Below are 27,135 nucleotides of genomic sequence, written 5' to 3'. Positions count from 1 at the left end.
GTTAGAAATTTCCTAAGTACTATACTTTCTTCCTTTCCAATGCTTCCTCCTACATATATTTTAGATTCGATAATTAACCTCAATCCATGTCAGAAAGGTGCATCGGCTATGATTTATAATATTATTATGAAACTTAGGAAAGCTCCATTTGATAAGATTAGGGTAGATTGGGAACAGGAATTGGGGCTTACCATTTCTGTGGATGATTGGGGGCAGATTTTACAATTAGTTAATACTTCCTCTATTTGTGCTAAACATTCCCTAATTCAATTTAAAGTGGTTCATAGAGCACATATGTCCAAAGATAAGTTAGCGCGTTTTTACTCGCATATTAATCCTTTCTGTGATAGATGTTCGGGGCAGATAGCCTCTTTAACTCATATGTTTTGGTCTTGCCCTACTTTGGAAACTTTTTGGAGAGATATTTTTAATATTATTTCTAAGGTATTAAATATAGATATCTCTCCTCACCCTATTACTGCTATCTTTGGACTACCTAAAATTTCTAGTAATCTTTCCCCTTCAGCCCGTAGAATGATTGCATTTCTTACTTTAATGGCGAAAAGATGTATTTTACAACATTGGAAAGAGCTTAATGCTCCAACTACCTTTTTTTGGTTTTCTCAGACGATTTTATGTTTGAATTTGGAGAAAATTAGAAGTAACCTTTATGATTCTTCATTTAAATTTGAACAGATTTGGGGACCTTTTATTCGATATTTTCATTTAATGTAATATTTACCCTTCTTGTTTTTTTTTCACTGTTTTTAATGGAGGTCGGGATTGAGGACGTGATTTTAAGTTTAACTCTGTTTGGTTTCAAGTTAGCCCATTGCTTTGCCTTGCTTTTAGTTAGTTGCACGGTGGGTTTTTTTTTGGGTTTTTTTTTTCTTTTTTTCCATTGATATATATAAAATTTAGTATACTATTATGTTATCTTGGTTTCTTATGTTTAAATTACATTGTTTGTAGTATTTTTTTTTGGTATTGATACCTTTTGGAATTTTATTATACTTTAACATTGTATTAATGTTTATATGGCTTACCTTTTTTGTATACTTACTCAATAAAAAGATTTAAAAAGAAAAGATGTACATGTGATAAATAAGACCATAAAACCATAAGATATAGGAGCAGAATTAAGCCATTTGGCCCATCAACATTTTATCATGGCTGATCCATTTTCCTCTCAGTCCCAATCTCCTGCCTTGTCCCTGTACCTCTTCATGCCCTGACTAATCAAGAATCAATCAGCCTCGTCCTTCCCCTCAAGATACCTAATGGCTTGGCCTCCAAAACTGCCTGTGGCAATGAATACCACAAATTCACCAATCTCTGGCTAAAGAAACTCCACCTAATATCTGTTATAAATGAATGTTCCTCTATTCTGAGGCTGTGTCCTCTGGTCTTAGATTTTCCCACCATAGGAAACATCCTCTACATATCCACTATATCAACGCCCTACAATACTCGATAGGTGTCAATGAGAACCCCCCCAACCCATTCTTCTAAACTCTAGCGAGTACAGGCCCAGAGCCATCAAACACTCCTCATTGGTTAACCCTTTCATTCCTAGGATAACTCTTGTGAATCTCCTCTGAACACTGCAAGACTCGCACATCTTTTGTTAGATATGGGACCCAAAACTCCTCACAATACTACAAGTGTGATATGACCAATGCCTTATAAAGTCTAAGAGCCCCAGAGCCATCAAATGCTCCTCGTACGATAAGGCTTTCAATCCCAAAATCATTTTCATGAACCTAAATAGATCTGCATTTGGATCTTCTTACCATTATAGATTGAAACAACCCCTACAGCCGCAGCGTATATTCAACCTAGGACAATGGTTCTGGTCATAGATTCATAGAGTCATAGAGCATAGAAACAGGCCATTCAGCCCAACTGATTCATGTCAACCAAGATTCCAATCTAAACTAGCCCCATATACCCATATCCTTATAAACCTTTTCTGTCCTTGGAGCTATCCAAGTTTCTTTTAAAGGTAATTAACGTACCTGGGGCACCACAGTAGCATAACGATTAGCGCTATGCTATTACAGCTCAGGGTGTCGGAGTTCAAAGTTCAACCCCGATGACCTCCGTAAGGAGTTTGTATTGTTACGAGAATACACATAAAATTAAGATGTTTGCTGGCCTGGGCTAGCATCAGTGGCATCAGCAGTTGGTCTGCCACCTGCCCTCAGGGGAAGGAGAGATAAGGAACAATGGACCAGCGACTGGAGATGTGTAATGAAGGGATGTGGGAGAGAGAGCTGTCTGGAGCGGCTCCCCCTTTGAACCCTGAACTGTTTGAAGTGATGGACAGGCGATACCCCAGCAGGGGGATAAAAAGGGGACAGGTTCGCTAAGACAGGACACACACGCCACCCGAGGTAACGAGACCCTGGAAGCGGTGCGCCTCTCACGAGTGGGTGAGAAGTACCAGACAACGACAAGGGTGGAAAGGTACGATCAGCGGGAACCCGGTGTGTGTCCGCCCTTGCCTGGGTGCCGGGTTCACTGCAGAGGATCGACCGCATCTGGAGGAGGGGTCACAGTCGGTGACCTCAGGTGACATCACCAAGGACCCGCCCAAAAGTTGCTTGTGAGCAATCTCGCTGATTTGTGAGTGAAGCTGTGCTGAATGATGAGTTGTTCCTGTTCTCTCTGTCTCTCTTCCAGCACCTTGTCCATCGCCATGGCAACGATTACTGCGAACTGAACTACTAACTGGACTGAACTTTGAGTCATTTTGAAATTGGTCATTTACCCCTAGACAACGATAGAGCTTGATTGATGCTGTTATCTTAATTCTGTGCACATGTGCGTTTATCATCGCTGAACTGTTGCATTTATTATCCTTTCGATTAATGTGTTGCTTGTTTCTTTAATAAAACTTTCTTAGTTCTAGTACTCCAGACTCCAACTGAGTGATTCATTTCTGCTGGTTTGGCAACCCAGTTACGGGGTACGTAACAGTATGTTCTCCCCGTGAAATGCATGGATTTTCTCCAGGTGTTCTGGTTTCTTCCCACAATCCAAAGATGTACTGGTTAGTTAATTGGTCATTATAAATTGTCCCATGATTAGGTGAGGGTTAAATCAGGGGTCATTGGAGGGTTACTAGGCAGTGCAACTCAAAGGGCCATAAGACTTTATTCCGCCTTGTATCTCTAAATAAATACCTGCTTCAAACACTAGAAAATTTCTATAGATGTACCATGGAGAATGTTCTAACTGGCTGCATCACTGTCTGGTATGGGGATGGGGGGGGGGGGTGGTTGCTGCTGCACAGGATTGAAGTAAGCTGGAGAGAGCTGTAAACTTAGTCAGCTCCATCATGAGCGCTAGCCTCCGTAATATCCAGGAGATCTTCGAGAAGTGATGTCCCAAAAGGACAGTGTCCAACATTAAGGACATGCCTTGTTCTCATTGCTACAATCAGGGATGAGATACTTAAGTGTGAAGACACACACTCTACGATTCGGGAACTGCTTCTTCCCCTCAAGATGAAAAATGGCTATGATTCAGGATGCTGCTGTTAGACTTTTGACTAAAACCAGGATGAGGGAGCATAACACTCCAATGTTAACTACTCTGCATCGGCTTCATGTATCGTTTAGAATTGATTTTAAGGTTCTCTTACTTCTGTTTAAAGCTCTCACTAGTCTGGGACTGATGATATGAAGATAGGTGGAGGGTTAGGTAGTGATGAGGAAGCAATGCGATTGCATCAGGACTTAGACAAATTGGAAGAATGTCCAAAAAAACGGCAGATGGAATACGATAATGCATTTTGCATTTTGATAAAATGAACAATAGTGCGGACTATCATCTAAATGGGGAGAAAGTTCAAACATCAGAGGTGCAAGGGGACTTTGGAATCTTTGTGCAAGACTCCCAGAAGGTTAATTTACAGGTTGAGTCTGTGGTACAGAAGGCAAATGCAATGATGTCATTTATTTCAGGAGGAGTAGAATATAAAAGCAAGGAGATAATGTTGAGGCTTTATAAGACACTAGTCAGGCGGCACTTATATTGTCAACAGTTTTGGGCCCCATATCTCAGAAAGGATGTGTTGTCATTGGAGAGAGTTCAGATGTGATTCACGAGAATGATTCCAGGTATGAAGGGGTTAACATATGAGGAGTGTTTGGCAGCTTTGAGCCTGTACACTCTGGAACTTAGAAGGATGCGTAGCAACCTCATTGAAACCTACCACATGTTGAAAGGACTGGATAAATTGGATGTGGAAAGGATGTTTCCTGAGGTGGGAGTATCCAGAACTAGAGGGCACAGCCTCAAAAATTGAGGGGTGACCTTTTAAAACAGAGGGAAGAAGGAATGTATTTTAGCCTGAGAGCAGTGAATCTGTGGAATACTCTGCCACAGAATGTAGTGGAGACCAGGTCTGTATTTAAAGTGGAAGTCTACAGTTTCCTGATTAGTCAGGGCAGCAAAGGATATGGCCAGAAGCCAGGTGTGTGGGGTTGAGTGGGATCCATAATCAGCCATGATGTAATGGTGGAGCAGACTTAATGGGCTGAATGGCCTAATTCTGCTCCTATGTCTTACGGTCTTAAGGTCTACATCACAGATTTGCTTTCATGGTCAATCCTGCTCAAGCTCTCAGCTGTTTTGCTGGTCTAGTAATTTTAAAAATAAGTCCCTCGAAAAATAATTGGCAGGTGAGCCTTTTTGTAATGTGTAATTCAATACCTAAAGCTATAAGGATTGCAGATTCAGCTGACACTTTTAAACGCAGCTCAAAACCTAGTTATTTATCGTTGCTTTTGGCTAGTACCTTTTCATCTTTTATATTCCTGTTTGCACTTCATCGTGCTGTAAAGCACTTTGAACTACATCGTCTGCATGAAAAGTGCTCTATAAATAAGTTATTATTATTATTTTGATTGATTGGAATAAAAGAATGAAAAATTTAACAGAATGTTGCCTGGACTTGGGGTCCTAGCTACAAGGGAAGATTGTGTAGATTGGAACTTTATTCCCTGAAACACTGGAGATAAAGAGGTGACCTTCTAAATGTACATTAGATCATGAGGGACAGAGAAAGGGTGAAAGCACATTAACTTTTTTTCCCAGGAAGGCATAGGTTTAAGATCAGAGGCAAGTGATTTAGAAGAGACATCAGGGACAGCTTTTACACACAGACAGTGGTGCATATTTGTAATGAGCTGCCAGAAATAGTGTTTGAGGAGGGAATATCAGCAACATTCAAAAGACATTCAGGTAAGTATATGGATAGTAGAGGTTTAGACAGGTCAGATGTTATTTTTTTTAGATTAGATTATGAAGACATGCAGTCCTCTTTTATTGTCATTTAGTAATGCATGCATTAAGAAATGATACAATATTTCCTCCGGTGTGATATCACAAAACACAGGACAGACCAAGACTAAAAAAAACTAACAAAACCACATAATTATAACACATAGTTACAACAGTGCAACTATACCATAACTTGATGAAGAAGTCCACGAGCACAGTAAAAGTTCAAAGTCACTCAAATGTCCCACATCTCACGCAGACGGAGAGAAGGAAGAAAAACTCTCCCTGCCATACCCGACCACGGTCCAACTCTGAGTCATCCGAAAACTTCGAGCCCTGATCAGCTCTCCGACACCAAGTACTGAGCGCCATCACTATCCGAACGATTCGACCTTCTCCTCGGTTGCCAACAGCAGGCAAAGCCGGGGATTTTGAGGCCTACCCTCTGAAAGATTCCCGACTGCGCAGTAACGACAGCAGTGAACGAGCGTTTCAGAAATTTTTCCAGATGTTCCTCTGTGCTTTCACATCCATCTCCATCAAATCAGAATTGTCCACGGCCCCTATTTAACAGATATTTATGTACAGTTTTTCATAAATTCTCTTGTATTTATTTTTTCCCTGTAAATGCCTGCGGGGAAATGAATCTCAAGGTTATATATGCTGATATGTAGGTCCTTTGATAAAAAATTTACTTTGGTTTTGACTTGATGGCTATGGGCCGAAAGCATTCATATGTGACTTCCTCATTGGGAAACACAGTCTGCATAGAAGCACTGGGCTGAAGCACCGGTTTCCATGCTCTATGACTCTATATAACAGTACACTAACAATGACTGGCGTTTAAAGAAGCCATTCTATTTGCGCCACCAAGTCGCAAGTAAGGAACTGATGGTTGAACTTTTCAGATATTTCTCCATACCTGTGGTGATACAGTCATCTTGCTGTGTTTCTGTTTCAACTTCTCGTCTATTCTTAGCTTCAGGCTGCTCAGCACATACTCTACAACTCCAGGTGAGCACTGTACCACCTTGCGGACCACGTCATCAGGTACAAAGAAGTTGAGCCTGTTCAACACCTTCCTGCATTAAGAATATATTTTACAAACTTAAAGCTTTCAAATATGCGTAGGAGCAGAATTAGAATCGGAATCAGATTCAGGTTTAATATCACTGGCAAATGTCGTGAAATTTGTTAACTTAGTGGCAGCAGTACAATGAAATACATGATAATATAGAAAAAAGTCAATTACAGTCAGATATATATATAGACAATAGGTGCAGGAGTAGGCCATTTGGCCCTTCAAGCCAGCACCGCCATTCACTGTGATCATGGCTGATCATCCACAATCAGTATCCAGTTCCTGCCTTATCCCCATAACCTTTGATTCCACTATCTTTAAGAGCTCTATCCATCTCTTTCTTGAAAGCATCCAGAGAATTGGCCTCCACTGCCTTCTGGGGCAGAGTATTCCACATATCCACCACTCTCTGGGTGAAAAAGTTTTTCCTCAACTCCGTTCTAAATGGTCTACCCCTTATTCTTAAACTGTGGCCTCTGGTTCTGGACTCACCCATCAGCGGGAACATGCTTCCTGCCTCCAGCATGTCCAATCCCTTAATAATCTTATATGTTTCAATCAGATCCCCTCTTATCCTTCTAAATTCCAGTGCATACAAGCCAAGTTGCTCCAATCCCTCAACATATGACAGTCCTGCCATCCCGGGAATTAACCTTGTGAACCTACGCTGCACTCCCTCAATAGCAAGAATGTCCTTCCTCAAATTTGGAGACCAAAACTGCACACAATACTCCAGGTGTGGTCTCACCAGGGCCCTGTACAGCTGCAGAAGGACCTCTTTGCTCTTATACTCAATTCCCCTTGTTATGAAGGCCAGCATGCCATTAGCTTTCTTCACTGCCTGCTGTACTTGCATGCTTACTTTCAGTGACTGATCTACAAGAACATCTAGATCTCGTTGTGCTTCCCCTTTTCCTAACTTGACTCCATTTAGATAATAATCTGCCTTCCCGCTCTTACCACCAAAGTGGATAACCTCACATTTATCCACATTAAACTGCATCTGCCATGCATCCAGCCACTCTCCCAGCCTGTCCAAGTCACCCTGCATTCTCATAACACCCTCTTCACATTTCACACTGCCACCCAGCTTTGTGTCATCAACAAATTTGCTAATGTTACTTTTAATTCCCTCATCTAAATCATTAATGTATATTGTAAACAGCTGCGGTCCCAGCACTGAACCCTGCAGTACCCCACTGGTCACCGCCCGCCATTCCGAAAGGGACCCGTTAATCGCTACTCTTTGTTTCCTGCCAGCCAGCCAATTTTCAATCCATGTCAGTACCCTGCCCTCAATACCATGTGCCCTAATTTTGCCCACTAATCTCCTATGTGAGACTTTATCAAAAGCTTTCTGGAAGTCCAGGTACACTGTATCCACTGGCTCTCCCTTGCCTATTTTCATAGTTACATCCTCAAAAAATTCCAGAAGATTAGTCAAGCACGATTTCCCCTTCGTAAATCCATGCTGACTCAGACCTATCCTGTTACTGCTATCCAAATGTGTTGTAATTTCATCTTTTATAATTGACTCCAGCATCTTTCCCACCACCAACATCAGGCTAACTGGTCTATAATTCCCTGTTTTCTCTCTTCCTCCCTTCTTGAAGAGAGGGACAACATTAGCCACCCTCCAATCCACAGGAACTGATCCTGAATCTATAGAACATTGGAAAATGACTACCAATGCGTCCACGATTTCTAAAGCCACCTCCTTAAGTACCCTGGGATGCAGACCATCAGGTCCCGGGGACTTACCAGCCTTCAGACCCAACAGCCTATCCGACACCATTTCCTGCCTAATATAAATTTCCTTCAATTCATCCATTACCCTAGGTCCTTTGGCCACTATTATACCTGGTAGATTGTTTGTGTCTTCCCTAGGGAAGACAGATCCAAAGTACATGTTCAACTTGTCTGCCATTTCCTTGTTCCCCATAATAAATTCACCCGTTTCTGTCTTCAAGGGCCCAATTTTGGTCTTAACTATTTTTTTTTCCTTTTCACATATCTAAAGAAGCTTTTACTATCCTCCTTTATATTCTTGGCTAGTTTACCTTTGTACCTCATTTTTTCTCCACGTATTGCCTGTTTAGTCATCTTCTGTTGCTCCTTTTCCCAATCCTCCGGCTTCCCACTCATCTTTGCTATGTTATGCTTCTTCTCTTTTATTTTTAGCCACGGCCTGCCCTTACTCCTCTTAGGATCTTTCTTCCACTTTGGAATGAACTGATCCTGCACCTTCTGCATTATTTCCAGAAATACCTGCCATTGTTGTTCCACCGTCATCCCTGCTAGGGTACTGTTCCATTGAACTTTGTCCAGCTCCTTTCTCATAGCACCATAGTTCCCTTTGTTCAACTGTAATACTGACACTTCTGATTTTCCCTTCTCGCTCTCAATTTGTAGATTAAAACTTATCATATGGTCACTACCTCCTAATGGCTCCTTTACCCTGAGGTCCCTGATCAAATCCGGTTCATTGCACAACACTAAATCTAGAATTGCCTTCTCTCTGGTAGGCGCCAGTACAAGCTGTTCTAAGAATCCATCTCAGAGGCACTCCACAAACTCCCTTTCTTGGGGTCCAGTACCAAGCCCCAGCCGAGGGAACATGTTGTGTCCTTGAGAAAGGCACTTAATCACACATTGCTCTGTGATGACACTGGTGCCAAGCTGTATGGGTCCTAATGCCCTTCCCTTGGACAACATTGGTGTCGTGGAGAGGGGAGAATTGCAGCATGGGCAACTGCTGGTCTTCCATACAATCTTGCCCAGGCCTGCGCCCTGGAGAGTGAAGACTTTCCAGGCACAGATCCATGGTCTCGCAAGACTAACGGATGCCTCCAGTACCAACTTGATCCTTCCAGTCTACCTGCATGTTGAAATCCCCCATAACAACTGTAGCATTACCTTTGCGACATGCTAATTTTAACTCTTGATTCAACTTATACCCTACATCCAGACCACTGTTTGGGGTCCTGTAGATAACTCCCATTAGGGTCTTTCTACCGTTAGAATTTCTCAGTTCTATCCGTACTGACTTTATATCTCCTGATTCTATGTCCCCCCTCACAAGGGGCTGAATATCCTTCCTCACCAACAGAGCTACCCCACTCCCTCTGCCCATCAGTCTGTCCTCTCGATAGGACGTATACCCTTGAATATTCATTTCCCAGGCCCTGTCCACTTGAAGCCATGTCTCTGTTATTCCCACAACATCACACTTACCAATTTCCAACTGTGCCTCAAGCCCATCCACTTTATTTCTTATACTCCGTGCATTCATATACAATACTTTTAATTCATTACTCCCCTCACCTCCCATATCAATTCCTATTTCACTTGGCCATACTGTACGATCCCTTCTTGAGCTTTCTGCTCTGTTGATTCTGCTGTCATTCTTAACTTTTCTTATTCTCACTTTCCCTTTATCTCCATCCTTATGTTTCCAGTTCATCCCCTCCCGCCCCCACTATTTAGTTTAAACACACCCATGCTGCAGAGGCAAACCTGCCTGGCAGAATGCTGGTGCCCCGCTTATTAAGGTGCAACCCGTCCCTTTTGTACAATTCATCCTTACCCCAAAACATACCCCAGTGGTCCAAGAATGTAAATCCTTGCTTCCTGCACCAGTTCCTCAGCCACACATTCAGATCCATTATCTCCCTGTTCTTGACCACTCCAGCACGAGGAACTGGAAGCAACCGGAGATAACCACCCTGGAAATCCTGCTTTTCGGCCTTCTTCCGAGTTCTCTGAAGTCACTCTGTAGAATGTCTTTCCTGTTCTTCCCCACGTCATTTGTGCCGACATGCACCACCACTTCCGGATGTTCACCTTCACCCTTGAGGATTCCCTGCACCCGGGACATGACATCCTGGATCCTGGCACCAGGGAAGCAACACACCATCCTTAAATCTTGCCTGTTGCCGCAGAAACCCCTTTCTGTACCTCTCACTATGGAGTCCCCTACTACCACAGCTCTGCCTGACATCTGTATCCTCGGCTTTTGCTTCAGAGCCAATTTTCGACTCGCAGACCTGACCGCCTCTCAGGCTGGCAGTGTCTTCTGTCCCGACAGCTTTCAAGAGGGTGAACCTGTTTACGAGAGGCACATCCCCCGGAGTCTCCTGTACTCCAAGCATCCTTTCCTTCCTCATCGTCGCTCCCCCTTCTCTCTTCCGGTATCCTCAGTGTAACAACCTCGCTGTAGGTCCTGTCCAGAAAACACTCGTTTTCCCAGATGAACCTGAGGTCATCCAGTTGCTTCTCCAGTGCTGCAACATGGTCCTTCAGAAGCTGAATCTGGACACATTTAGATTAGATTATAAGAACACTCAGTCCTCTTTTATTGTCATTTAAAAATGCATACATGCATTAAGAAATGATACAATGTTTCTCCGGAGTGATACCACAGAAAACAAGACAGACCAAAGACTAACAGTGACAAAACCACATAATTATAACATATAGTTACAGCAGTGCAAAGCAATGCCATAATTTGATAAAGAACAGACCATAGGCACAGTAAAAAAAAGTCTCAAAGTCCCGAGGTGTTAGACTCCCGAGTCCCCGATAGCAGGCAGCAAAAGGGGGACACTCCCTGCCATAAACCTCCAGGCACCATCAACTCGCCGATACCTTGGAAGCAGCCGACCCCAGCCGACCCTGAATCCATTCGTCTGAAAACTCCGAGCTTCCTACCAGCCTCTCCGATACAGCCTCCCGAGCGCCATCCTCTGCCGAGCGCCTTCGACCTCTCCCCGGCTGCTGAAACACACAAAGCCGAGGATTTCGGGGCCTTCAGCTCCGGAGATTCCGGTTACCGCACAGTAGCAGCGCTGTGCTCTCACGTCTGTCTCCATCAAATCAGGATTGAGCACGGTTCCCTACTTGATAGATAACAGATATTCATCACCGAAGTGGCTGCGCGCGCTGTCATCACGCCGCCATCTTCTCTCCCTTCCACAGTTGTAGGAGCCAGAGGCACCATCAGTGTCCCTGACCTCCCACATCATGCACGCAGCCTGGCGGTAATTTCTTCACTACTTTTCCCCCTCTCCAACTGTGGCGTAGTCTCCTCTCTCAGCCTCCTTGCCAAAGACTCTCAAGTCAAAGACTTGCACTTTTCTCACAAGGCATTTCCCTCGTCAAAGCCTCAAAGTTCCACTGCTTCACTGGCCCACTCACTCACTGGCCGTTTTCCACAGCTAAATTATATACTAAATAGTTAAATTTAAAACAGTGCAAAAACAAGTAATATAAACAAAAAGTGAGGTAGTGTTCATGGGTTCAATGTCCATTTAGGAATCGGATGGCAGAGAAGAAGAAGCTGTTCCTGAATCACTGAGTGTGTGCCTTCAGGCTCCTGTACCTCCTTCCTGACGGTAACAATGAGAAGAGGGCATGTTCTGGGTGATGGGGGTTTCTTAATAATGGATGCTGCCTTTCTGAGGCACCACTCCTTGAAGATGTCCTGGATACTATGGAGGCCAGTACCCTAGATGGAGCTGACTAATTTTACAACTTTCTGTAGCTTCTTTCAATCCTGTGCAGTAGACCACCTCCCCATACCATGCATTAATGCAGCTGTCAGAATGCTTTCCACAGTACATCTGTAGAAGGTCTTGAGAATTTTAGGTGACAAACCAAATCTCTTCAAACTCCTAATGAAATATTGCCACTGTTTTGCCTTCTTTACAGCTGCATTGATATGTTGGGACCAGGTTAGACCCTCTGAGATCTTGACACCGAGACACTCTCTCCACTTCTGATTCCTCTGTGAGGAATGGTTTGTGTTCCCTCATCTTACCCTTCCTGAAGTCCACAATCAGCTCTTTCGTCCTACTGATGTTGAGTGCATTAAGACATTTGGCCCATTGAGTCTACTCTACTATTTGATCATGGCTGATTTATTAGCCTCCTCTACTGCCTACTCCCTTTGACACACTTACAAATCAACCTCCACTTTAAGTATACCGGACTGACTTCATAGCACATGAAAATCATATCCTCATCACCACAGACCTGGAGTTAGGTCAACTTATTAGAACATAGAGCATAGAAATCTACAGCACATTACTGGCCCTTCGGCCCTCAACATTGTGCTGACCATGTAACCTACTCTAGAAACCGCCTAGAATTACCCTAGCGCATAGCCCTCTATTTTTCTAAGCTCCATGTACCTATCTAAGAGTCTCTTACAAGACCCTATCGCATCCGCCTGCACCACCATTGCCGGCGGTGCATTCCACGCACTCACTATTCTGTGTGAAAAACATCTCCTCTGTACCTACTTTGAAGCACCTTAAAACTATGCCCCTCATGTTGGTCATTTCAGCCCTGGGGTTTTCATTCTCTGGTTATCCACACGATCAATGCTTCTCATCAACTTATACACCTCTGTCAGGTCACCTCTCATCCTTTGTCGCTCCAAGGAGAAAAGGACAAGTTCACTCAACCAATTCTCATAAGGTACGCTCTACAATCCAGGCAACATCCTTGTAAATCTCCTCTGCACTTTTTCTATAGGATCACCTGGCAAGCACTTACTCTAATGAACAGCAGGACGCCCTTTTGCTTGACATTTCAGAGCTTGTGAAGCCTACCAATCCAGGACTGAACTTCGATCTGTCAGAACCCAAACTGGCAGAAGTTGAACAGTTCATCAGAAAGGCAAGGTCAGGCTCAGTGCCAGGACCTAATGGAGTGCCGTATAAGGTGTTCAAGAAGTGTGAACAGCTGAGGAAATACTTGTGGAGATTGTTAAAGGTGGTGTGGAGACAAGGTGTTGTTCCTTTGTCATGGAGTGAGGCTGAAGGAGTATACATCCCGAAGGAAGAGAATTCTTCTACATTGAATCAGTTCCGACCAATTTTACTCCTGAATGTAGAGGGGAAGATTATGTTTGGTATTCTGGCAGAAAGAATATCTTCATTTGTGATAGAGAATGGATTAGTAAATACATCTGTGCAGAAGGCAGGAGAATTGAACATTCTAGTATGGATGGCATACCATCCAGGAGTCAAAAAAGTTGAGAAGAAATCTGGTTGTAGTTTGGCTTGATCTTGCAAATGCGTATGGTTCTGTTCCCCATGTCCTGGTTGAGTTTGTGATGGAATTCCTATGGATTCCTGCTAAGGTGAGGAACTTTGTTATGCAGTACTACAACGATTTCCAGATGAGGTTTTCCACTCAGCAGTTTACAACTAGGTGGCAGAGCTTGGATGTTGGAATCCCAATGGGATGTGCAATTTCACCCATCCTTTTTGTGTTAGCCATGGAGGTCATTGTGAGGGCTGCAGAATCAGTGGGACCAGGTGTCGCACTTGATGGCGGAGAGGAGTTACCACCTATACGAGCGTTCATGGACGACCTTACCCTTTTGGGTCCCAGCACGGAGGCAGTGGAAAATGTACTATCTAGACCTGAGGAGCTAATGGATTGGGGAAGAATGAAGTTCAATACCAGGAAGTCAAGGAGCCTTGTTCTTAGGAGAGGAAAGCTGGTTGACTTTCATTTCACCCTTTGTGGAGAGGAGATTCCATCCATTCAGGACCAACCAGTTAAGAGCATCGGGCGATGGTACGCAGAGGAGCTGAGAGACACCAAGAGGGTTCAAGAGACAGGGGAACAGATCAGCAGAGGTCTGATGTCTGTGGACAAGTGTGGCTTGCCCGGCAAGTTGAAGTTGTGGTGCTTGCAGTACGGACTGATGCCACAGATAATGTGGCCACTAACTGTCTATGAAGTGGCAATGTCCCATGTTGAGGCAATGGAATGGAAGATCAACAAGTATGTGAAGAAGCGGCTTGGAGTACCGAGCAGCCTCACCAATGTTGCAATCCACAGTAGCCAGAAAAAGCTTACCATCCCAGTGCAATCCCTTGTTGAGGAGGTCAAGGTAGCCAAGGTAAGATCATTCTTGATGCTTTGAGACTCAAAAGACGCTGTCATCAAGAACACCCAGCCGGACGTGAGATCAGGCAGGAAGCGGTCAGCCCGTGTAGCAGTTGATGAGGCAGAGTCTAGATTGAAGCACAAGGAGACGGTTGGGGCTATCCAGCTAGGCCGCCAGGGACCTGGATGGACAACCCGCAAGTGGTGGTCATCTTCTACGGGTAAGGAGTGCCGTGAGCTTGTAACACAAGAAGTACGAGAGGTAGAAGAGGAGAAGAGGTTAACTAAAACAGCTGGCCTGGCCAAACAAGGGGCTTGGACCTGATGGGAAAGTGTTGAACAACAACATCTATCTTGGAATGTTCTGTGGCAGATGGAACCGCCCCGCATTTCTTCTCTATGCAGAGCAGCGTACGATCTGCTCCCAACACCTGCCAACCTCAGCACCTGGTATGAAGATAAGACAGACAGGTGTGCTGCTTGTGGCGAGAAGGGAACACTTCAACATATCTTGAGTGCATGCAGAGTCAATCTTTCCAGCGGCATGTACACTTGGAGACATAACAACGTTCTCAAAGTTGTAACAGAAGCAGTTGAGCGGAGAGTACTGCAGCACAACTTATCTCATGTCCCATGTTGCACAGAACATCGCATATAGTTTGTGAAAGAGGGCTCCAAGTCAAGGGTGTACAGCACAGGCTCACGATCAAGCATACTTTCTTCAGCCAATGATTGGTGTGTCAAGGCTGACCTGGATGGGAAAGGCAGTTTCCCGGAGCAAATAGCTTTGACAACATTGCGTCCAGATATAATCATATGGTCTGACACCAGTAGAGAAGTGGTTATTGGTGAACTCACAGTCCCCTGGGAAGACAACATCGATGAAGCCCATGAGCGCAAGTTAACCAAGTATGCAGAATTAAGATCAGAGTGCAGAGACAGAGGGTGGAAGGTCTCATGCTATCCATTCGAAGTAAGCTGCCGTGGATTTATTGCGTTCACTCTCCAGAAGTGGCTGCGTGACCTTGGCTTCACTAGAAGAGAGATCAAGTCAACCAGCAGGACTGCAGCTGAGGCAGCAGAGAAAGGATCAGCATGGGTGTGGACCAAGTATGTCCAGAGGGGCAGATAGTCAGACAGTGTACACACATCTTGCAAACCCTTCAGTAGTTGCATAGACACCTGAAGAGTAGACTATCTGTTGGATGGAAGTGACCAACAAATCTGATAGAGCAGAAGCCAAATTTTTAAGCTCACCAGTGGGAGGTGGTGCTTTAGCACTGCTGGCCCACCACCTTGAGGGAGTCTTGATCATAAGCGGGCCGAAACTCCTGAAGACAGGTGGCAGATCAACTGATGATCCCACTGGTGATAGCACAGGACAGTTAACATCTTAGTCCACGTGTATTTTGTAACTCTAGTATCCTTCCTGTAGTGAGGTGACCAGAACTGAATGCAGTACTCCAAGTGGGGTCTGATCAAGGTCTTATATAGCTGTAGCACTACCTCACAGCTCTTGAACTCAGTCCCACGGTTGATGAATGCCAACACACCATACGCCTTAACAACAATGTCAAGCTGCGCTGTAGCTTGGAGTGTCCAATGGACACAGACCCCAAGATCTGTCTGATCACACGGTCAAGAGTCTTAACATTAATACTATATACTGTCTTCAAATTTGACCCACCAAAATGAACTACTCACACTTACCTGGGTTGAAGTCCATCTGCCACTTCTCAGCCCAGTTCTGCAGCCTACGGATGTTGCGCTGTTACCTCTGACAACCCTCCAGACAATTCATAACATCCCCAACCTTTGTGTTATCAGCAAACCTATCACCCTTCTACCTCTTCATCTAAGTCATTTATAAAAATCACAAACAGAAGGGATCCCAGATCCTTGCGGAACACCACTGGTCACCAACCTCCATGCAGAATACAAACCATCTACAGCCATCCTTTGCCTTCTGTGAGCAAGCCAATTCTGGATCCGCAAAGCAAAATCTCCTTGGATCCCATGCCTCCTTACTTTCTGATTGAGCCTTGCATGGGGTACCTTATCAAACACCTTACTGAAATCTGTATACACAACACCCACTGCTCTACATTCATCAACGTGTTTTGTTACATTCTCAAAGAATTCAATCAGGCTTGTAAGGCACCAACTGCCCTTGACAAAGCCATACTGACTATTCCTAATCAGATTATGCCTCTCCAAATGTTCTTAGAGTCTGCCTCTCAGGATCTTCTCCAACAACTTGTGCACCACGGAAGTAAGACTCACTAGTCTATAATTTCCTGGGTTGGTTGTTTAATCCCTTTCTTGAATAAGGGAACAACATCCACAACCCTCCAATCCTCCAGTACTTCTCCCATCTCTATCGATGATGCAAAGATCATTGCCAGAGGCTCAGTAATCTCCTCCCTCACCTCCCACAGTAGCCTGGGGCATATCTTGTCCAGTGCCTGCGACTATCTAACTCAAAAGCTCCAGCACATCCTCTTTCTTAATGTCCACATGCTCATACATTTCAGTCTGCTGTAAGTCATCCCCACAATTGCCAAGGTCCTTTTCCCTGGTGTATACTGAAGCAAAGGAATCATTGTGATTAATGGGGGACATTCAGCATCAGTGTGAAGTTGCAATGCTACAGTTTTTATATGGGTCTCAGGAATATGCAGGAGTATATTTTTATGTGTTCATTTATGGAACGTGAAGTCACTGACAAAGTAACTCATTCCTCCGCACATGACCACAAGACAACATAGAACAGTACAGGACAGGAAAAGACCCTTTAGCTTGTGATGTCTGTACTGGCTTTGACATCAAATTAAACTAATCTTATCTGTCTGAATGCCTCTTAGACACTGCTATTATACCTGCTCCACCACCTCTCTTAGCAGCGTGTTCCAGACACACACTTGTGATCATGGGCAGAGCTGTTGTCACACCAAGCTGGGATGTATCTTCCATGTTGCATTGATGAGACACACATGTATGACTTGGTAGCGTCACGATGTATGCAATTCATGTAACTTTACATGTAACAAAACAAGAATGCTTAATCGAACAATATATTTACAATATTACTAAAATATTACATACACAACAAGATAGAGTGAACATGCCCAGCAAAGTGGTTGCCCGATTTGCGCCTGGTCTCACCGATACAGAGGACGACACAACAGGAGCACTGGATGCAATAAGTAATGTCGTGGTTTTTAAACTACAATAAAAAGTAAATATATTTAAAATAAATTAAATAAGTAGTGCAAAAATAGAGCAAAAAATTACTGAGGTATTGTCTATTCAGAAATCCGATGGCAGAGGGGAAGAAACTGTTTTTGAAACATTGAGTATATGTCTTCAGGCTCCTGTACCTCCTATTTGATGGTAGTAATGAGAAGAGGCATGTCCTGGGTGATGGATGTTGCCTTTTTAAGACATCGCCTTTTGAAAGTGTTCTCCATACTGGAGAGAGTAGAGCTAAGATGGAGCTGGTTGTGTTTACAATTTACTGCAGTTTTTTTCCAATTCTGTATCACGGCTCCTCCATACCAAGCAGTGATGCAACCAGATAGAATTCTCTCCAAGGTACATCTGTAGAAATTTTTGAGAGTCTTTCATGATATACAAAGTATCCTCAAACTCCTAATGAAATATAGCCACTGTTGGGCCTTCTTTGTAAATGCATCAATATGTTGGGCCCAAGACAGATCTTCAGAGATGCTGATACACAGGAATTTGAAACTGCTCATCCTTTCCACTGCTGGTCCCCCAATGAGGACTGGTGTGTGTTCCTTCGACTTCCCATTCCTTAAGTCCATAATCAATTACTTGGTCTTACTGACATTGAGTGCAAGATTGTTGCTGCGACACCACTCAACCAGGTGGTTTTTCTCACCTCTGTAGGTATCCTTGTCACCATCTGTAATTCTGCCAACAATAGTTCTGTCATTGGCAAATTTATAGATGCTATTTGAGCTGTGCCTAGCCACACAGTGGTAGGTGTAGAGAGAGTGGAGCCGTGGGCTAAGCACACATCCCTGAGGTGCACCAGTGTTGATTGTCAATGAGAAGATGTTAGATGCACACTGATTGTGGTTTCTCAGTGAGGAATTCAAAGATCCATTTGCAGAGGGAGGTACAGAGGCCCAGGTTTTGGACTTTTGTTGATTAGAGGGTATGATTGTGTTGAACACTGACCTGTAGTCGATAAACAACTGCCTAACATAGGTATTGCTATTGTCCAGGTGATCCAAGGCCAAGTGGAGAGCCAGTGAGATTGCATCCACTGTGAACCTATTGTGGCAATAGGCAAATTGCAGCAGATCCAGGTTCTTGCTTAGGTAGGAGTTGATTCTGACCATGACCAACCTGTCAAAGCACTTCATCACAGTAGATGTAAGCGACATTGGGCAATAGTCATTAAAGCAACTCTCCCTGCTCTTCTTGGGCAATGGTATTATTGTCACCCTTTTGAAGCGGGTCAAAACTTCTGACTACTGCTGCGAGAGACTGAAGACATCCTTGAATACATCCACCAGTTGCTTGGCACAGGTTTTCAGTGAGCTACCAGGCATGACATCAGGGTTCACCCGCTTGAAAGATGTTCAGACAGCACCCCTCCGAGACAGAGATCATAGGGTCATCAGATGCTGTAAGGATTCGCACAGGTGTAGTTTAGTTCCCTCTTTCAAAGCATACATAAAGGGCGTTGAGCTTGTCTGGCAGCAAAGCATTATAGCCATTCATGATATTAGGTTTTGGTTTGTAGGAAGTAATGGCCTGCAAACTCTGCCATCTCTAACTTCATTCGGAATTGTTTTTATTTTGCTCCTAAATTAGCTTTCCATAGGTTGTCCCTGGATTTCTGGTATAGTTCTCGAACATCAGTCTTGAATGCTACAGATGTAGCCCTCAGCAGACTATGGATCTCTTGGCTCACCTATGTCTTTTAGTTTCAGTATATCCAGAATGTTCTCGAAGGCATGCACTCGTCCACACAGGTCTTGATGAAGTAAGTGACAACCGTAGCATATTCATTCAGATTTGAAGATGAATCCCTGAATACTATCCAGTCCACTGACTTAAGGCAGTCCAATAAGTGTCCCATAAGTGTTCCCCCACCTATATCTCCTTGGTCCTCACCACTGGCGTTGCAGACTTTAGTTCCTGCCTATATGCCAGGAGTAGATGTCCAACTAGGTGATTGGACTTTCCAAAGCGTGGGTGTGTGATCTTACAGTAAGCATTCTTGATGGTGGCATAACAGCGGTCAAGTGTGTTGGCTCCTCTGGTTCTGCAGGTGATGTGTTGGTGGTAGTTGTTCAGAGACATTTTCAAGCTGGTCTGGTTGAAAACCCCACGATGATAGGGTAGGCACAGTTTGTGCCTGTGGATCACAGTGCTTAGCTTCTACAGTGATTGCAAAACGTTGACCTGAGGTGGAATGTACAGCACGACAAGGATAATGGTGGGAAATCCCCTCAGCAGATAAAATGGATGACATTGGACTGCTAGATTTTCCAGGTTGGATGAGCAGTCGTGTTATTGGGGAAGGTTGAACAGGTTAGGACTTTATTTCCTAGAGTGTGATTGATATTTCAATCAATTCCCCTTTTAGTCTTCTAAATGCTAAAGGGTGAATGGAGCTTAGGTTGAATATTCTAGCATGAGAGGTTAAACTAAGAGATTTCTGAGTCAAAAATGGAGTGAATAATAGATGTGGGTGCTGTCTTTTGAAAGTGAGAAATTGAAAAATGATCTTCCAACACAGGGACAGATCACTGAACAGACTGCAGAATATAAGGGGGGAATTTGTAATCAGTACAAAGATTCTTAAATTGTTGTATTCACAAATAGGAAGGCAATGAGGATTGGTAAACATATTGTAGAGCACAAGCTCCCACTGCCTATTAAATGTTCTCAGTGGTGTGTGTCTCAAATAGTCTCTGAAAGCTCCTCACAGAAAGTGCTTTGGAAAGATAGCACCTTTTCTGTTGCAAGGCATGATGATACAGGTCATAGCCCTGCTAAAGGGTTTTAGCCCAAAACACAGACTAAACTTTTTTCCATAGGTGCCGCCTGGCCTGCTGAGTTCCTCCAGCATTTTGTGTGTGTTGGTCTATGAGTTTGTTCTCATCAAAATCAAAATAAAGCCAATCCAAATAAAAATGTGCCAAGAGGCATCTCAGTAAATGTTAACTTTCAGGTTAAGTCAGTGGTGAGGAAGGCAAATGCAATATTAGCATTCATTTTGAGAGTACCAGAATATAAAAGCAAGGATGTAATGTTGATGTGTTATAAGGCATTGGTCACACCTGCACTTGGACTATTGAGAACCGTTTTGGGCACCTTATCTAAGAAAAAATGTGCTGGCATTTTTCACAAGAGGTTCCAGGAATGAAAGGGTTATTGAGGTGTGTTTAATGGCTCTGGGCCTGTACTTGCTGGAGTTTAGAAGAATGAGGGGGATCTCTTCGAAACCTATTGAATATTGAAAGGTCTTGATAGAGCAGATATGGAGAGGTTGTTTCCTATAGTGGAAGAGTCCAGGACCAGAAGGCACAGCCTCAGAATAGAGGAAAGACAATTGAGAATAGAGATGAGGAGGATTTTTTCTTTAGTCAAAAGGTGGTGAATCTGTGGAATTTATTGCCATGTATGGCTGTGGAGGCCAAGTCATTGGGTGTATTTAATGAGGAGGTTGACAGATTCTCATGGAGATCCTGGAGACCTGCAAACAGGCTGCGAGAAGCAGCCTTTTCTGAGCAGGACAACAACTCATCCCATTTGTTAAGGCTGATAAGAGTGCTGAATGCACCCGCCCAAAAGCTGCTTCAGGACTCCTCTCATCGGGCAAGGAGTGGAACACGAGGGCAGATCTCGGCAGACAGCTACAGTTTCTCACTCTGCCTAGACTAGGTACTGTGTTCTAAGGCTGCCAAGACAGTCCTCCTCATTGAGTTAACTATTCCATGGGAGGAAAGAGTGGAGGCTGCCCACGTGTGAAAGAGGCTAAAATGTAAAGAAGCTGACTGGAAGACCATCATCTACCCTGTGGAGGTAGGATGCAATAAGACTTCCATTTTGAATACTGTTGGGGGGGGAATATGACCTACTTGGGGGAAGCAACAGGGGCCATGCCTCTGGCACTGAGTCTCAGAAGGGTAGGGAATTGAAGAGGGTGACAGCAGTAATAGGGGACTCTATATAGTCAGGAGTACAGTTAGGCGATTCTGCAAATGCAAAAAAAAACACAGATGGTAGTTTGCCTCCCATGGGCCAGGATCGGAGATGTTTCTGGACGCGCCCACAATTTCCTGAAAAGGAAGGCTGAACAGCCATAAGTCATGATACGTTTCGGTACCAATACCATAGGAAGAAAAAGGGAGGAGGACCTGAAAAAAGAATACAGGGAGTTGGGAAGGATGCTGAGAAGCAGGACCTCAAAGGTAGTAATCTTGGGCTTGCTGCCTGTGCCACGCGACAGAGAGGATAGGAATAGAATAAGATGGCTGATAAATGCTGAAGAATTGGAGCGGAGACAGGGATTCAGATTTCTGGATAATTGGGACCTCTTCTGTAGCAGGTGGAACCTGTACAAAAGGGACAGGTTGCACTTGAATCTGAGGGGTACCAATATTCTTGAAGACAGATTTACTAGAGCTGCTGGGAGTGGTTTAATCTAATATGGCAGGGGGATGGCAACCAGTATGATAGAGTTGAGGAAGAGCCGGAAGGTTTACACGTAGTTGATGGCTGTAACATGAATGTAAGGAAGGACAAGCCAATGATTGGGTACAAATGCAGACAGAGCAAAGAGATAAATTGTACCACAGAGGCAAAATTCAAAAGGGTAAAGAATGCAGGACCAAAGGTGCTGTATTTAAATGTGTGTAGCATTCGGAATAAGGTGGATGAACTCGTGTTGCAATTACAGATTGGTCACTATGACGTTGCAGACATCACTGAGTCGTGGCTGAAAGCAGTCCATAGTTGGGAACTTAATATCAAAGGATATTCTTTGTATCAAAAGGACAGGCAGGAAGGTATAGACGGTGGTGTGGTTGTGTTGGTAAGAGATGGAATTACACCTTTAGAAAGAGGTGACATAGGGTCAGAGAATGTTGAATCTTTGTGGATGGAGTTAAGAAATTGCAAGGGTAAAAAAAACCATTATGGGAATGATATATAGGCCTCCAAGTCATAGCCAGGATGTGGGGTTCAGATTGCAAAGGGAGCTGGAAAAGGCTTGTAATAAGGGTAATGACAATTGTAATGGGAGAGTTCAATATGCAAGAAGATTGGGGAAAATCAGGTTGGTGTCAGATTGCAAGAGAGGGAATTTGTTGAATGCCTATGTGATGGCTTTTTACAGCAGCTTGTGCTTGAGCCTGCTCTTCGATTGGGTGTTGTGTAATAACCCAGACCTTATTAGGGAGCTTAATGTAAAGGAACCCTGAGGAGACAGTGATCATATTGAATTCATATTGCAATTTGAGAGGGAGAAGCAAAAGTCATATGTATCAGTATTGCAAACACGAGGAATTCTGCAGATGCTGGAAATTCAAGCAATACACATCAAAGTTGCTGGTGAACACAGCAAGCCAGGCAGCATCTCTAGGAAGAGGTGCAGTCGACGTTTCAGGCCGAGATCCTTCGTCAGGACTAACTGAAGGAAGAGCTAGTAAGAGATTTGAAAGTGGGAGGGGGAGGGGGAGATCCAAAATGATCGGAGAAGACAGGAGGGGGAGGGATGGAGCCAAGAGCCGGACAAGTGATTGGCAAAAGGGATATGAGGGGATCATGGGACAGGAGGCCCAGGGAGAAGGAAAACAGGGAGGGGGTGAAAAAAAACCCAGAGGATGGGCAAGGGGTATAGTCAGAGAGACAAAGAGAGAAAAAGGAAAGAGAGAAAAAGAATGTGTGTATATAAATAAATAACGGATGGGGTACGAGGGGGAGGTGGGGCATTAGCGGAAGTTAGCGAAGTCAATGTTCATGCCATCAGTTTGGAGGCTACCCAGGCGGAATATAAGGTGTTGTTCCTCCAACCTGAGTGTGGCTTCATCTTTACAGTAGAGGAGGCCATGGATAGACATATCAGAATGGGAATGGGACGTGGAATTAAAATGTGTGGCCACTGGGAGATCCTGCTTTCTCTGGCGGACAGAGTGTAGGTGATCAGCAAAATGATCTCCCAGTCTGTGTCGGGTCTCGCCAATATATAGAAGACCGTGAACATATACTCAGAGACTATTTTACTAGGTACGGGAGATATCTAATAAAGTGGCCACTAAGTGTATACTGATAAAGCAATATTCTGAATTGTTCAGATATGCAGTACATTTTAACCACTGTAAACATGTGGTCTTTATAACATAATAAAAACATTATGTCTATAAAAAGAACATCACTGATTTCTCAAATTTTTCTTAACCTTTTCTTTCAATTGGTTGAGTCAATGGCATATTCTGCATTTCTCCATAACAAGCACTTTCTACTGAATTGTTTAAAGTCTAATTATGCAGCATCGAAAGGTAATTTCCCCACTCTGCAATTCATCACGATCCCTTAATTGGCAGCAAAATTAAATTTTAATCAATAAATCCTTATTAACATATAACTAAAACAGTCTACTTCACTACTTGATTTGAAAAAATAAAGTTAATGAGCTGATTAAAATTTATGTTGTTAAAATAATTCATTGTATTAATGAGGTTATTTCATTGCATACAGAACATTTGTTGGGGTTAATACAATTACTTAAGTATTTTTTCTAAAGTGTGTAACTCTGTCTGTAATTTCTCAGTAAACTCAACAGCATAACACCAGGTCATTGAGCAAACATGAGTAGAAAGTGTTGGCAACTTCACTTAGGTGTGTCTATAGAACTCAGCAGGTTAGGGCAGTGTCTACAGAACTCAGCAGGTCAGGCAGTGTCTACAGGATTCAGCAGGTTAGGGCAATGTCTACAGAATTCAGCAGGTTAGGGCAATGTCTACAGAATTCAGCAGGTTAGCGCAATGTCTACAGAATTCAGCAGGTTAGGGCAGTGTCTACAGAATTCAGCAGGTTAGGGCAATGTCTACAGAATTCAGCAGGCCAGGCAGTGTCTATAGAACTCAGCAGGCCAGGCAGTGTCTGCAGAGCTCAGCAGGTCAGGCAGCGAATATGGAAGCCTGATGACGGGCGCCGATCGGAAACGTGTGATTGCTGTTTCTTTTCTGTAGATAATGTCCTGATCTGCTGAATCCCTCCCGAATTATGTGTGTGTTTTTTCAAATGTAAGAGCCTATGTAAAGTACAAACACAGATGTTTCTGCAGATACTGGAAATCCAGAGTAACACACACAAAATGCTGTAAACGAAAATAGAATGACATTGATTCCAAAACATATGCACCCACATCAGGACAGTTTGAGGGGAACCTGAAAGCTATTTAGGACGGCAGCAGTTCAAGAACGCAACTTGCCACCATCTTCTCAAGGGCTTTTAGGAACATAATCATTATCATCATGTGCTGTGTCATAGGTGATCATGATCCCATGACCATGATTATTCTTGGCAAATTTTTCGACAAAAGTAGTTTGCTATTGTCTTTTCCTGGGCAGTGTCTTTACAAGACACGTGACCCCAGCCATTATCAATACTCTTCAGAGTTTGTCTGCTTGTGTCAGTAGTCGCATAACCAGGAACTGGGATATGCACCAGTTGGCCATGTGACCATCCATCACCTGCTTCCATGGTTTCATGTGACTTTGACTGTGGGGGTGCTACCGCTTCCCTGTGTTAGCCTTCCCTCTGCAGGCTAGCAGAGGGAAGAAGTGCTTTACATCTCTGGTAGAGATGTATCTCCACCCCACCGCAACAGGCAATTAAATTCTGGCACAAATCCCTGAATAAATAAAATTAAAAGGGGATGTGATAACTTAACACAACTGTAACATTACATCAAAAATATAAACACAGTTGAGTTTAGTAAGAAATATACTGTAGATAGGATTGATATGGAGATAAAATAATACATACGAATTGTTTTATTAAATTATTCCCACTAAAGGCATCATAGCTGGTGCATTAAAGATTAAAAATCAGCTTTTTTTGTCACGTGTACATCAAAACATTCTGTGAAATGTTCAATATGCGTCAGTGACCAACATGGTATACTGGGAGCAGCTCGCAGGTGCCAGCATGCTTCCGGTGCCAATGTAGCATGCCCCCAGTTTACTCATCCTAACTCTTTGGAATCTGGGAGGAACCATGGCCCTCTTGGTCATGAGAACATATAAACTTCTTACAGACAACAGTGGGAATTGAACCCTGATTTTCCAACCAATCGTTGGTGCTGTAAAGCATTATAACATGTTACCTGTTCAGATGAGCCCAGTTGCTTAACTTCTGCTGTGTTGAGCTGGCTGGAGTATAGTTGTGCATTTCAACCATCTTGGGAAAGTGACACTTCACCACTTCGGCAATTAAAACTGAAATCACAGTATAAAGAATTTCAAGAGGTCGGGAGAAAATTACCCTCACAGTGATAATGAATTCAGATCAGCGGTACAAAATCTGCTTTTTCCTCCAGAAGACGTAGTGAAATATTAATTCTATTTCCTGCTCTCTTAAGGAATTTATTTATAACTAGGCCATTCTTTCATGGACATGATAATAAAAACAACAGGAATTCTGCAGATGCTGGAAATTCAAGCAACATACATCAAAGTTGCTGGTGAACGCAGCAGGCCAAGCAGCATCTGTAGGAAGAGGTGCAGTTGACGTTTCAGGCCAAGACCTTTTGTCAGGACTAACTGAAGGAAGAGTGAGTAAGGGATTTGAAAGTAGGAGGGGGAGGGGGAGATCCAAAATGATAGGAGAAGACAGGAGGGGGAGGGATAGAGCCGAGAGCTGGACAGGTGATAGGCAAAAGGGGATACGAGAGGATCATGGGACAGGAGGTCCGGGAAGAAAGACAAGGAGGGGGGAGTGACCCAGAGGGTGGGCAAGAGGTATATTCAGAGGGACAGAGGGAGAAAAAGGAGAGTGAGAGAAAGAATGTGTGCATAAAAATGAGTAACAGATGGGGTACGAGGGGGAGGTGGGGCCTTAGCAGAAGTTAGAGAAGTCGATGTTCATGCCATCAGGTTGGAGGCTACCCAGACGGAATATAAGGTGTTGTAAGGACTTTATCCGCTCAGGGGATCTCCCATTCACTGCTACCAACCTTACAGTTCCCACACCCCGCACTTCCCGTTTCTACCTCCTACCCAAGATCCACAAACCTGCCCTGGCCGACCTATTGTCTCAGCTTGCTCCTGCCCCACCGAACTCATTTCTGCATACCTCGACACTGTTTTATCACCCCTTGTTCAATCCCTTCCGACCTATGTTCGTGACACTTCTCACGCTCTTAAACTTTTTGATGATTTTAAGTTCCCTGGCCCCCACCGCTTTATTTTCACCATGGATGTCCAGTCCTTATATACTTCCATCCCCCATCAGGAAGGTCTAAAAGCTCTACGCTTCTTTTTGGATTCCAGACCTAATCAGTTCCCCTCTACCACCACTCTGCTCCGTCTAGCGGAATTAGTCCTTACTCTTAATAATTTCTCCTTTGGCTCCTCCCACTTCCTCCAAACTAAAGGTGTAGCTATGGGCACCCGTATGGGTTCTAGCTATGCCTGCCTTTTTGTTGGGCTTGTGGAACAATCTATGTTCCGTGCCTATTCTGGTATCTGTCCCCCACTTTTCCTTCGCTGCATCGATGACTGCATTGGCGCTGCTTCCTGCACGCATGCAGAACTCGTTGACTTTATTAACTTTGCCTCCAACTTTCACCCTGCCCTCAAGTTTAC

The 27,135-nt window shown here is 43.9% G+C and overlaps 1 protein-coding gene across 1 annotated transcript in view; it reads right to left on the bottom strand.

Annotated features, from left to right (window-relative positions):
• LOC134345005 (sperm flagellar protein 1-like) overlaps positions 1-27,135 on the bottom strand; it is a 94,154-nt gene that overhangs the window by 53,328 nt on the left and 13,691 nt on the right. The window contains exons 2-3 of the mRNA XM_063045138.1: positions 25,656-25,767; positions 6,215-6,374 (exon numbers count right to left, since the gene is read on the bottom strand). Coding sequence (XP_062901208.1) covers positions 6,215-6,374; positions 25,656-25,767 — 272 coding nt within the window. The remainder of the gene's footprint in view (positions 1-6,214; positions 6,375-25,655; positions 25,768-27,135) is intronic.

Source organism: Mobula hypostoma, chromosome 4 (assembly GCF_963921235.1).
Source record: "Mobula hypostoma chromosome 4, sMobHyp1.1, whole genome shotgun sequence".
Lineage (NCBI taxonomy): Eukaryota > Metazoa > Chordata > Chondrichthyes > Myliobatiformes > Myliobatidae > Mobula > Mobula hypostoma.
The sequence above is the reverse complement of the archived record's forward strand: the minus strand, read 5'-3'. Positions and strand labels throughout refer to the sequence as shown.